Raw genomic sequence first — 13,323 nt, forward strand, 5'->3', positions numbered from 1 at the left:
ATGGCATGCAACTTAGACAGCATCCTCTTTTCAGACGCCACCGTGAGAGAGTCCAGTTCCATCCCCACAACATCACTGGCCTTACAAATGAGTTTGTTGATTCTGTTGGTGTCTGCTTATAGACTTTCAATCTATGCATATAAGCTAGTTATGTATTTATATTTATTGTGTTTTTTATTATTGCGTTTTTTTTCTTTTTCGTGCTGCATCAGATCTGGAAAAACAATTATTTTTTTCTTTACACTTGTGTGCTGGAAATTAAATTAAATTAAACAATCTTGAATGTCATGTCTCAGATGACTTACATAACCTATTTGTAAATGGGCCACTGAATATCAACAGTTTAGGTCAGGAGGTCGGGTAATGGAAGTGGTGAAGGAGCAGGAGCTCGGCCAGCTGCTCCGCTGGAGCATCAGAGGGAGACAATGGAAGAAGGAGTGAGTGTAAATGACACCCCCGGCTCTTCTCTTGTTTCAGGGACGTTTGACCGTAGCGTGACGCTACTGGAAGTGTGTGGCAGTTGGCCAGAGAGCTTTGGACTGCGACAAATGTCTTCTATCGATAACACTGACGAAGGACTTCGTGAGCGTCTGGCAGACGCCATGTCTGAGTCACCCAGCAGGGACATTGTGGGCTCGGGAACAGGTAAGGAAGGAGTCCCATTGGTGCACAAACACAAGAGATTCTGCAGATGCTGGAAATCCAGAGTAACATACACAAAATGCTGGAGGAACTTAGCAGGTCAGGCAGCATCTATGGAGGTGTATTTATAGATGCTTTCTGACCTGCTAAGTTCTTCCAGCATTTTGTGTGTTCCCTTGGTGAATAATCATTGAAACCTATTGAATATTCAAAGAACTAGATAGAACGGATGTGTAGAAGATGTTTCCTATAGTGTGAGTCTAGGATCAAAGGGCACAGCCACAGAATAGAAGGATGTCCCCTTAAAATAGAGATGAGAAGGAATCTCTTTAGCAAGAGGCTGGTGAATTGATGGAATTCATTGCCGCAGATGGCTGTGGAGGCCAATCACTGGGTGTATTTAAAGTGGAGGTTGATAGGTTCTTGATTAGTAAGGGTGTCAAAGGTTATAGAGAGAAGGCAGAAAAATGGGGTTGTGAAGTATAGTAAATCAGTCATGATGAAATGGCAGAGCATGCTCAATAGGCTGAATGGCCTAATTCTGTTCCTATGTTTTATGGTCTTATATTCTTCAAAGGTAGACGTTTGACTGACTGAGATAACTTCTCACCCGGACAACTGGAACCTTGACTAACTTACAATAAAAACCATATACTATTGGTATTTGTAGGTCTGAGAAGTCTAAAAATTGCAAGTTAAATAAAGTTTGAAGTTCAAAGTAAATTTATTGTCAAAGTACATATCATCATCATCATCATCATCATCAGGTGCCATGCTCAGTTTGAGCTTTGACTGCCCTGGCCCACACACTCCTGTTTCGGGTCAAGTGGATCAATTCATTGGTATTCATTTCCAGTTCTCTGGCTGCTGTCTCCATCATCATTTGTCTTTGCCTTCCTTTTGCTTTCTTCCCTTCAATCTTTCCCATAATTACCGTGCATTCTAACTCCTCTTTCCTAATCACATGTCCAATGAAGTTACGTTGCCTTTTCATAATCTCATACATTATTTTTCTTTTTATGCTTGCTTTGTTCATGACGTCCTCGTTAGATATTCATTTCCTCCATGATATGTACATATATGTTACCATTTTCAACCTGAGATTCATTTTCTTGCTTAGGAAATGGATTTCCATTTCCTGTAGTAGTTTTCAAGACATTTTTGGTCTTTCTTGCTTTAGGCACTGTACAAACAATCCATCCTTACATTTCCAAGGCATACTCACTAAATTATCTATGGTGTAAGCCTCACTGGATGTTATGATAATCTGACCAGAGTAGATTTCATCTTCATAGCCCATTAACCAACTTGTTAAACAAGTTGCAAATCTGATTTCATTCTTCCTTTTCCCTTTGTCAATACCAGATGTCAGGGCAATCCCATCATGCCATTCCCCTTACATATTCCCCTATAATCTATTGTCTCACACTTGCTCACTAACACTCTTCTGATTTAAGAGAGGCAGCATCTACAGAGGTAAGTAAATAGTGAACATTTCAAACCAAGAGCCTTCACCGGGACTGGAAAAAGGGGGCAGAAGCCAGAATAAGAAGGTGGAAGGAGGGGAAGGAGCGATAGGTGAGACCAGGTGAGGGGGAAGGTGGATGGGTGGTGGGGGATGAAATGAGAAGCTGGGAGGTGATAAATGGGAGAGGTAAAGGGCTGAAGAAGGAATCTGATCGGAGAAGCCAGTGGACTAAGGAAGAAAGGGAAAGAGTGGAAACAGTGGGAGGTAATGGGCAGGTGAGGAGAAGAGAAGGAATGAGAGGAAAACCAGAAAAGGGAATTGAAAAAGAGAGAAGGGGGAGGAGAAATTACTGGAAGTTAGAGAAATCAATGTTCATTCCATCAGGTTGAAGGCTACCCTTACAGGTATGAGGTGTTGCTCCAATAGCCTGAGCTTGGCCTCACCGTGGCAGTAGGGGAGGCCACGGATAGACATGTTAGAATGAGAATGGGAAGTGGATTTGAAATGGGTGGCCACAGGGAGATTCTGCTTTTGTAGCAGACAGAGGTTGGAAAAATTAAAGCTGAATTGGCTCGCAGGCTGTTAACTGTTCACGTGAAGAAGGTATTCCAGCTAGTGAATTCCTGACAAATGATGCCTTCTTCAAAACACTTAAGAATGTGCTGACATCCTTCCAGTCTGACATCCATTAATCCATTTTTAGTGTAAGAGCTGCAGAAATGCTGAGAGATAGGCAGGGTCAGCCTTGCTGTATCTTATCATATGACTCTCTGACCCTATGCAGCAACCCTTCCCCCACAAGCAGTATTGTCAACGTACAACCATCTGATATGACATGTTTAGAACTGAAACCTGAAGCCTATAGATGTTCAGGAATTTGATCTGTTGTTAGGGCTATTTCCAGGTGATTTCCAATTATAATTAATACTAAATTATGTTCACTTGTGTGCATCCTGCTCCAACATTGTGTCCCCCAGTGAAGCTGTTACCTAATTTCTGATTCTGTCCCTTTGGAGATATGACAGGCACCAAATGCCTTACAGAGTCCCTGCTGCTGCTGCTGGGATTGTACGTATCCAGGCTTCCCAACTGTGGCTGGATGTAGACCCAGCGATTCCATCTCCTGCTTTCGCTGACCCATCCTGCTCACAGAGTCAATTGTTACCCAGTGATATGATGATTGGCCATCAGTAGGTGGTCTTATAATTGATAAGGGAAAGTGTTCAAAGTAACTTTTTCTGTTGGTTGATGATTGTAGCAGCATGTTGGTGATTAATTCTGGAGATTTCAGGACAATCATGGAACAGCGGCAATAGTGATTACACCATCAGGAGAATGGAGGAACAACTCCTTGTTCCATTCCGCTGATTGTCTGTATGTTGATACTCCAGGGATTCTCCCTTTTACTTTCCTCTTCTCCTTTAGCTGGAGATTGCAGTGGGATAGAATTTCACCTTCTGGGCAATAAATCCTGGTCTCTGCGTGGGTGCTGGCAAACTGATTTGTCTTCCGCAGGAAGGTCAGAGCCATCTCCATTCATCCTGTTGCTGTTCAGGATCGAGAACATTGACTGATATCATCTGCTTCCTGAGCCCTGCTACTGATGCTAGCTGAGAGAACATCAAGAGGGGAGTTCATAAGTACGGAGTGCTAGGAGGCGAGAGGAAATATTGGCATCTTAAATGCTAAGTTTCTCTGAAACTTTCAAAGCAACAATAACAAATTTATATCGTACCTTTAACACAGTAATACATTCAAAGGACTGTAGTTTTATGGTGGCCACAGATACCAGAACAAGTGACCAATAATTTGGTCAAAGAAGTAGGTGATCCTCCATTCCAGAGCCAAGCTCACTCCAGCCTTATATCATAGAGTCCCATTGCACAGAGGATGTGGCCACCGGAAAGAAGAGCTTCTAGTCATCATATGCAAGGATGTGCCTTCCACTAAACAAATGGAAGATAAGGATCGGTAGACCATCAAATGTAGGCCCCAAACAAAATCTTGAAAAATGGGGATGACTTTCCCTATTACAGGAGGCAACTCTCAGTGAAGAGAGAAATATGTGACAGAATCCACCCCATCCCCAGCGAGCGGAATATTCTGGTGGACTGAGGAAAAGACCATGATCTCAAACTCAGAACATTTGGTCTCATGGAGCAGCAACAGTCCCTGCTTTGACACTTGGGTAACCTACAATAAAGTGCTGGAAACATACCACTGACCATGTCTTGGGTAAATATCCCAGATCCATTTCCAGAATGGGCAAACCATTATCAATGTCCTCTCCCAGGCAGCTTTGCTGAGCATCAAGGAACTTCATGCTCACACAACTCTGGGCTGCAACCCACATTGTCTGCAGTCTGACACTGGACCTGCCTTTCTCAATCTTTTTGCCCTGGAGGAACCCTTGAAATAATTTTCAGGTCTCAGGGAACTCCTGCATAAATATTATTATATCACAGAACGTTAGTGTTATCAGTAAGTTGTGGATATAATAATTCAAAAAAATTATCTATGCTCTTTTGAGTAGAGAATGAATTCTTAACTAACCTTTCTTGAAAAAAAACAGGAAGTTAAGCTTAGCTTACCTTTCTTGAAATTAATCTTTCTTTCCCTTTCATGAATTTTAAAAACTCATAAGACAAACATAATAAGCAGACTGAAATGAGACAATTTCTATCCTTGTTCTTGATGCTTGTTAAATAAGAAAAAGCTTGTTCACACATGTAAAAGGTTGAAAACTGCAGCAAAATGTTCATTGCTTTCCTGTGAATGGGAGGATACTCTTCTTTCACAGAAATTCAGAACTTGTCCAGGGGCAGGTCAGTAAATCTCATCATGAGTGCACAATCAGACTGCATCTCACAAAGTTCTTCCTCTTCTCTCAAAGTCAAGTTCTCAGGCTGAGCAGGAGATTCAGAGAAAGAGTCCCTCACCAAGTCATACACTTATGTTGAAAGGAAGGAAATATACTGTTGAATTTTGTTCTGCAGTTGTTTTCAACAAGACTCAAGATTTTCTGATATTCTTCCTCATTCTCAAGCCCAAGCAGCAGTGGAAATATTTCAAGATTTCCTTTTGCAACTTGATTTTTCCAAAGATTCAGTTTCCTTTTAAATTCAAGAATCTTGTCACTTGAAGTCAAAACATTTTCTTCAGGGCCTTGCAGAGACTTGTTCAACTGGTTCATATGATTAAAAATGTCTTAAATAGGTTAGTTTTCAAACACTCTTCCTCTGCTAAGCCACCATATCTCTGTATGTATCAGGAGATTGGTGGGATCTTTGTCCAGGTTTTCACAGTTTTTAAACATTCTCGAGTGAACTGGTCTTTGTTTAATAGTTAACTATTTTTGTTAGATCACCTAGAACTTTTTTTATTTCATCTCCAAGAGATTTTAAATCAGCACCTCTCTGTGAAGAGAGCAATGTGTCGTGACAATGTCAAGATTTTCTTTTTTTAGAAGAGAAACAAAACCTCTCATGGAACCAACCATCGATAGGGCACCATCAGGACAGACGCCAATACAGTTCCTCCAAGGCAGACCTTTTGTTTCCAGATATGAAGACAAAACATTAAATATATCTTGGCAAACAACAGGAATTCTGCAGGTGCTGGAAATTCAAGCAACACACATAAAAGTTGTTGGTGAACGCAGCAGGCCAGGCAGCATCTCTAGGAAGAAGTGCAGTCTTTGCCTTTGCTTGTGTCAGGCAGCTCTTTGGAACAGAAAAAGTTTTCTTGAATTTCGACATCATTTCTTTACAAATCTTTCATGACACTTATTGGCAAAATCTGTTGACTCATCAAACTGGATAGAAAAGCTGAGAGTGAAACCTTTTCAATTTCTCATACTGCGTCTTGTCCTAGCATTTTACCCACTATAATTTTACATGCTGGCATTATTAGGTTCTCACCAACTGTGTGACTTTTCCTTTTCTGGGTAATAAGTGCTGCTGAGTCATGGCGCTTGAAAATTCCTTTTTTAGAATGAAAATTTCCCCCCAATTTTCGACTACACCGTTAGAGTTTGTTCACTCCCATTAGTCAATTGGTGGCACGGTCCTCCTATAAAATGCTGTACTGGACTGAGGGACCGCTAACAAAATTGCTAATAGGGCTGCTCGGTCACGCCCACCACTGCGTTGCACAAGGTTCAAAATATGATTTTTTTCCAATCATGGTCTTTCGCAGAACCCTTAGTGACCTCTCACAGAACCCCTGTTGAGAAACCCTGCACTAGACCTTTGTAACAAGCATAGTGTTGCCATAGTGTTGGGAACGGCGTTCCATAAGGACAAAAGAAATGCTTAAAGTGCATTCTCAAAATGCTGAAAACAAGTACAAGAGGCTGTGCAAGCCATGGAAGGAGCGTACCATCCAAAGCAGCACATCCACCTGCCCCATCTGAGGCTGACTCTGTGTGTGTGCCTCAGAATCCATGGAACTGTAGTCGAATCAAGATATCTCTGAACCTAAGAAGAGTAGGGTAACAAGGCAGGATGCTACATGGACAGAGTCCTAGCGCTTCATCAGAAACAGGTTTATTATTGCTGATATATGTTGTGAAATTTGTTGTTTTATGGCAGCAGTACATTGCAATACTTAAAATTACTATAAATTGCATTAACAATGTATAAGAAATAAATAAGGAGTGCAAAAAGAGAGGTAACTAATGAGATAGTGTTCATGGGTTCATAGACCATTCAGAAATCTAATGGCAGGGGGGAGAAACTGTTCCTAAAATATTGAGTGGACATCAGGAGCTTCAGGCTCCTGTGCCTCCTCCAGGATACTGGTAATGAGAAAAGGGCATGTCCTGGGTGGTGAAGGTCCTTAAAGGTGGATGCTACCTTCATGAGGCACCGCCTTTTGAAGATGTCCTTGTGGGGACATGAGCGCCCGTAGTTTAAATCTGCAACCCTCTGCAGTTTTTTCCGATCCTGTGCATTGATGCCTCCATACTAGACGGTGATGCAATCAGTCAGAATGCTCTCCATGGTGCATTTGTAGAAATTTGCCAGAGTGTTTGGTGACATACCAAATCTCCTCAAACTCCTCATGAAATTTAGCTGCTGGCATGTCTTCTTTGTAATTGCATCAATATGTTGAGCCCAGGATAAATCCTCAGAGATATTGTCCCCCAGGAATTTGAAACTGGTTACCCTTTCCACTGCTGATCCCTCGGTGAGGACTGGTGTGTGTTCTCATGATTTCTCTTCCTGAAGTCCACAATCAGTTCCTTGGTCATACTGAAGTTGAGTTGCAAGGTGGTTGTTTCGACACCACACAACCAGCTGATCTATCCCATTCTTGTACGCCTTCTCATCAGCATCTGAGATTCTGCCAGTGACAGTTCTGTCGCTATTGTGAGCTTCACAGCTGAAGCCAATGGAGAAGTGTTGGATCTCGGAGATGTGCATGAGGCCAAAGAGGAGTGGGGAGTTCTCAGGCTCATAGGACTGAATGAGGACAAAGTAACAGAAAGTACGAGGTGTTTACTGTTGCCTGTGTGCTTGTAATGAGAGGTTGAGCCGGCTATCAGTAGAGTGACACATAAACAAAGGGCAACTTTGACAGCTTAGTGTTTAACTCATTTAGGGACACTGCCTTGTTCCACTGCTTTTCCTAACAACAGGCTCTTTCATATTCCAGAGGGTGCAAGTCTGAGTCTGGACTGTGCAGCTCAGAGCAGAAAGGTCACAAGGCTGTAATGCAGTTAGCATTGACTCCCCCTTCTTGTAGTGCGTCTATTAGCCTGTAATTTGATTTGTAGCTATTCATTGGGAGTCCCTGCTGCAGTGTGGTATGGGCTGCCATATAATTGGTACTGTCTCTATTTTTACATCATTAGATTAGCCCGTGGTGCCTGGCCACTTGTTGTCTGTGCTGGGCCGACCATTTATGTGGCTTTAATGTAACATAAAATTCATTACTGACCACATTGAGCAATCCCACAGCACCAGTACCAATACCATCCCCCACCAGCTACCTACACTGCTCCCCCTTCCTTCTCCCACCCTCTTAAATACTGTTTTGTGCAGAACATGATTTTAACCCTTTGTGGAGGAAAAGTCAGGACAGCATTGTCAGGCTGTGCATTGGTTAGATTAAAACAAAGAAGCAGGCATGGCAGAGGTGCCCAGGGCCATCTTAAGCTGGAACAGAAGACTATGGGCCAAATTATTGTCAGCATTTCTATGCTGGCACGCTGAGGCCTCTGGGCACACACGGTGATGTCACAGGGCCTCATACCTGATGGACATTGCCAGCAAAATTTTATTGCAGATTCAAGCCACAGGAAAACCAATGCAGGTTTGAACTGGGTATCAATATTTGTAATTAAGACTCTCATTCAGATGCCTCCATCACCTCATCATTTACCATCCCTGCACCTCCTCATCACCGCAACACTCTGAAATCAATGGAATTCTCTAATTTTGGTTCTTAGATTATAATTTAGGAAGCTAGTAAGGCCATGGAGGAATTTGAACGTGAAGATTTTAAGACTCTAACAGTTAGAATCTAACCTCTTACTGCTTGACTTTCCTCTGTGGGTCGTTGGGTGAACAGTGATTTATCAAATAGGGCAAAGAGGGACTGAGCACAAAGTTTGTTATTGACGCATGTACTGAGGTAGAGTGAAAAACTACTTTGCATGCCATATATAGTCCATCACATCAGTTCATTGAGGTAGTACAACTCAAAACAATACCAAGGCAGAATATAATGTTTTATATTTACCAAAAAAAGTGCAATGCAGGCGGACAATAAGGTGGAAGGTCATAATGAAGCAGATTGTGAGGTCAAGGGTCCATCTTATTGTATGAGGAACTGTTCAGTTTTACCTGAGTTAGTTAACTGTAAAGAGCAGCTATCTATTCATATTGGTTTATTATTGTCACATGTACTAAGATACAGTGAAAAGCTTGTCTTGTAACTGTTCATACACATCAAATCATTACACAGTGCATTGAGCTAGTATAATGTAAAGCAGTAAAATACAGAATGAAGTGTAAAAGCTACCGAAAAATTGCAGTGCAGGTAAATGATAAAATGAAAGATAAAGAGGTAGATTGTGGGGACAAGAGTCCATCATATTGTACAGAAGGTCCTTTCAAGAGTCTGATAACAGTGGGATAGGAGCTGTTCTGTGTCTGGTGGTATGTGCTTTCTTTTGTACCTTCTACCCAATGGGAGAGAGGAGGAAAGGGTATGATAGGGATATGGGGGGGCTATGGTCTCAAAGCAGGTCAATGGGAGTAGGCTGTTTAAGTGGTTTCAGCATGGACTAGATAGGCCAAATGTCCGGCTTCAGATTCGTACTTCTCTAAAATTATGACTCCAAGAGAGAATATCCGGGGTGTTTAGCTCACTGCTTTAGTGAGGCAGAGAGAAATGTAGGCAGAGTCCATAAACAGGAGGCTAGTTTCTGTGAGCTGTGTAATATCCACCATACAATCAGCAGGAGACGAATCTCCATGTAATGAATCCAGACGGGGGCACCTCTGCCATTGAGTGCTGAGGTTCCAGATCATCAGCACTCAGTGCTGCACAAGTTTCCAGCCCCCACCGGATGCCCCTTAGTATTGTTTGGTTCTGCTGAAGTTAAAGAGTTGAATGTCAGGAGAGCAGCAAATGATAACTGATGTTTAAAAAAAACTATTATACTTCATTAGGAGTTTGAAGAAATTTGGAATGTCAACAAAAACACTCAAAAACTTCTATAGATGCACCATGGAAAGCATTCTGACAGGCTGCATCGTTGTCTGGTATGGGGAGGTGGGCGGTGCTACTGCACAGGTCCGAAAGAAGCTGCAGAAGGTCATAAATTTAGTCGGTTCCATCTTGGGTACTAGCCTACAAAGTATCCAGGACATCTTCAGGGAGCAGTGTCTCAGAGAGTCCATTATTAAGGGCCTCCAGCACCCCAGGCATGCCCTTTTCTCACTGTTACCATCAGGTAGAGGGTACAGATGCCTGAAGGCACACACTCAGCGATTCAGGAACAATTCCTAAATGGACATTGAACTCATGAGCACTACCACACTCTTTTAATATATATTATTTCTGTCTTTGCATGATTTTTAATCTATTCAGTAAATATATACTGTAATTGAATTATTTATTTATTTTTACTTTTTGTTCTTATACATTATGTATTGCATCGAACTGCTGCTGCTGTTAACGAGTTTCACGACACATGCCGGTGATAATAAACCTGTTTCTGATTCTGATTCTGATATTGCATTTTCTTCATGCTGTTTTACCAGTCATTTGCACACACCTTTTCATCGGGTGTTAGGTTACATGACCAATTGTGGTATCTGTACAATTTTTTATGTGCTAATTAGAGATGTGATTCATCATATCTGGATTCCCAAATAGGCACATGAGTATCAGTATCAGATTTAATATTATTTGCATATGTCATGAAATTAATTGCTTTGTGGCAGCAGTACAATGAAATACATTTTAAAAACTAGAAATTACAATAAGAATTATATGCATATTCAGTATAAGAAATTAAATAAATAGTGCAAAAAGAGACCAAATAAAATAGTAAGGTAATATTCATGGGTTGGTTCATTGTCCATTCAGAAATCTGATGGAGAGGGGTAGAAGCTGTTCCTAAAATGTTGAGTGTGTGTCTTCAGGCACCTGTACCTCCTCTCTGATGGTAACAGTGAGAAGGGCCATGTCCTGGCCAATGGGGTCCCTTCATAATGAATGGTGCCTTTTTGAGGTATCCCCTTTTGAAGATGTCCTTGATGTTGGGGAGTCTTGTGCACATGTGCTTGTGGCTAACGTATAGACAGGAATGTGCTTAGTGTGTGCTTGGGCGACTGATCCCTCCCCCCCCTCCCACTTTCTCCTTCCTTCCTATGGGGCTCGCTGCGGGAAGATGGAGAGGCAACACTGTGGCGCTCAAAATGCAGCCTACTCTCTTGACTACTTTTCTATCGTCAGTCATGCAGATGCTCAGGCACTGTTGCCATGGGTTACGGCCTGCGCCATTCCAAGCCACTGCAGTGCTAACTTGATTATTCCAGAGGATTTACAGCCTAACCCTGGAGTGAACAAGCACTCAGGCCGGTGATTCGCGCACAAAATATCACACTTGAAGAAGAAGTTCCATTTTTATGTTTACAGATTGCAGTTAATCATATGTACATTACAAGAAGTTGTATAATGTTTGGAAAAGGATTGAGAATACACACAGCTTCACAGGACTTCTTGTGATCAGTTGAAGTGTCCGTTCACCTTGGGAGGATATCCCTACTAATCCTGGTTCTGTTCCTGTTCTGAATCATCAGGGGTGAGTCAGCACCTCACGATCAGGAATGGGAAGTAATACTGAAGCCAAACTGCCAAGTAGTTCACAAGCTTTAGCCACAAGCACCCTTGGAGCTTTGACCATGGGAAACTGAGCCACAGAGGTGATTAGCTTTGTCACATGTATGTTGAAACATCGAAACATGCTGTTTGCATCAGCAATCAATACAGTCCAAGGATTGCTCTGGGCAGCTTGCAGTGTGCACTGCCATAGCATGCCCACAATTTACTAACCCTGACCCAAACGTCTTTGGAATGTGAGAGGAAACTGAGGCACCCAGAACAAATCCATGTGGTTACAGGGAGAACATACAAGCTGCTTACAGTTTGTAGCGGGAATCGAACCTCGATAGCAACCACTGGCACTGTAAATTGTTACACAAACCTCACTGGCTCATCATGCAGTTTGAGTTTGTGCAGTTTGCTACATTATGCGATAGATGGCCATGTGACCAGTTCCCCTCCACCACCACACTCCTCCATCTGGTAGAACTGGTCCTCACACTCAACAATTTCTCTTTTGGCTCCTCCTACTTTCTCCAAACCCAAGGTACAGGCCATGCTCTCTTCTCACTGCTGCAGTAGGAAGAGGGTACAGGAGCCTCAGGACCCACAGCACCAGGTTCAGGAGCATCAGGCTCTTGAACCAGAGGGGATAACTTCACTCAACTTCTCTCACCCCATCACTGATCTGTTCCCACAACCTATGCACTCACTTTCAAGGACTCCTCATCTCATGTTCTCAACATTTATTGCTTATTTTTTCTGTGTATTTGCAGTTTGTTGCCTTTTGCACATTGGTGTTTTCTGTCTTGTGTGTGATTTTTCATTGATTTGATTGCGCTTCTTTGCACTTTCTGTGAATGCCCACAAGAAAATGAATCTCAGAGTTGTATGTGGTGACATATACATATGTACTTTGATAATAAATTTAATTTGTACTTTGAACACACTCAGAGACCCCAGCAAATGTGCCAGCCATTGATTCGCAGTGTTCTTGCACTTATCTGGCACATAAAGAATGACCCCTTGGGTGAGGCACTAGCAAGCTGTCAGCATCCATGGGAGCAGACCCCGGCCACTTGAGATAGGATGAGGAAAAGCTAGAGGGCAAAACCATCAAGTCGAAGACATTAACCCCAAGAGTTCACGAAAGGCGTGATTTATCGCAGCGCAGCATGCCTGAGGTGGTGATGACTGACTGTTACCAGGATGTTTTAACCCTGCAACCGCAGATAAGAGACCTATTAGGTCAAATGAACTAGTGAGATTTATTAATATCTGTCCGGTTCCTGGGGCTAACACTCCACACACATCAGCTCTGAGCTCGTTGTTTCTGACTGGAAATTTTAGGGAAAAAAATGGTTAAAAGATGTTTTGTACTTTGACCCTTTGAAGACCTGCCAATGATCTTATTTCTGGATGAAAGTTTAAAGAAATAAAACTCGCTTTCTACAATGCCACAAGTAAGGAAGGCAGAGAGAGATATTGGAAGGAAGATCACATGTGGGTGAGGGCTGCTTAGCCTCGCACAGAGATGTGTGCACATAGACTAGGTCAAACATTTCCGTAGGGTATCAGGAGAGTCCTCACTGTCAGTCATGCAGGCTTGTAGATTACAGGCACAGGATCGGAAAAAGCTGCAGGAAGTTGTAAACTCAGCCAGCTCCATCAAGACACTAGCCTCCCAGCATCGAGGACACACTCAGAAGGCGATGCCTCAGAAAGGCGGCATCCATCATTAAGGACCCCATTACCAAACATATGTCCTCTTCTCATTCTTACCATCAAGGAGGAGGTACAGGAACCTGAAGACATCCACTCACCATTTCAGAAACAGTTACTTCCCCTCTGAACGGACAATGAACCTATAT

At 42.5% G+C, this 13,323-nt stretch overlaps 1 protein-coding gene across 3 annotated transcripts in view; it reads left to right on the plus strand.

Moving 5' to 3' along the window:
* The window catches only part of bcas3 (BCAS3 microtubule associated cell migration factor), a 975,956-nt gene that overhangs the window by 911,574 nt on the left and 51,059 nt on the right, over window positions 1-13,323 (plus strand). For all 3 annotated transcript variants that reach the window (XM_072243678.1, XM_072243680.1, XM_072243679.1), the window contains one exon: window positions 478-645. In XM_072243678.1, coding sequence (XP_072099779.1) covers window positions 478-645 — 168 coding nt within the window. The remainder of the gene's footprint in view (window positions 1-477; window positions 646-13,323) is intronic.

This window comes from Mobula birostris, chromosome 25 (genome assembly GCF_030028105.1).
Source record: "Mobula birostris isolate sMobBir1 chromosome 25, sMobBir1.hap1, whole genome shotgun sequence".
Taxonomy (NCBI): Eukaryota; Metazoa; Chordata; class Chondrichthyes; order Myliobatiformes; family Myliobatidae; genus Mobula; species Mobula birostris.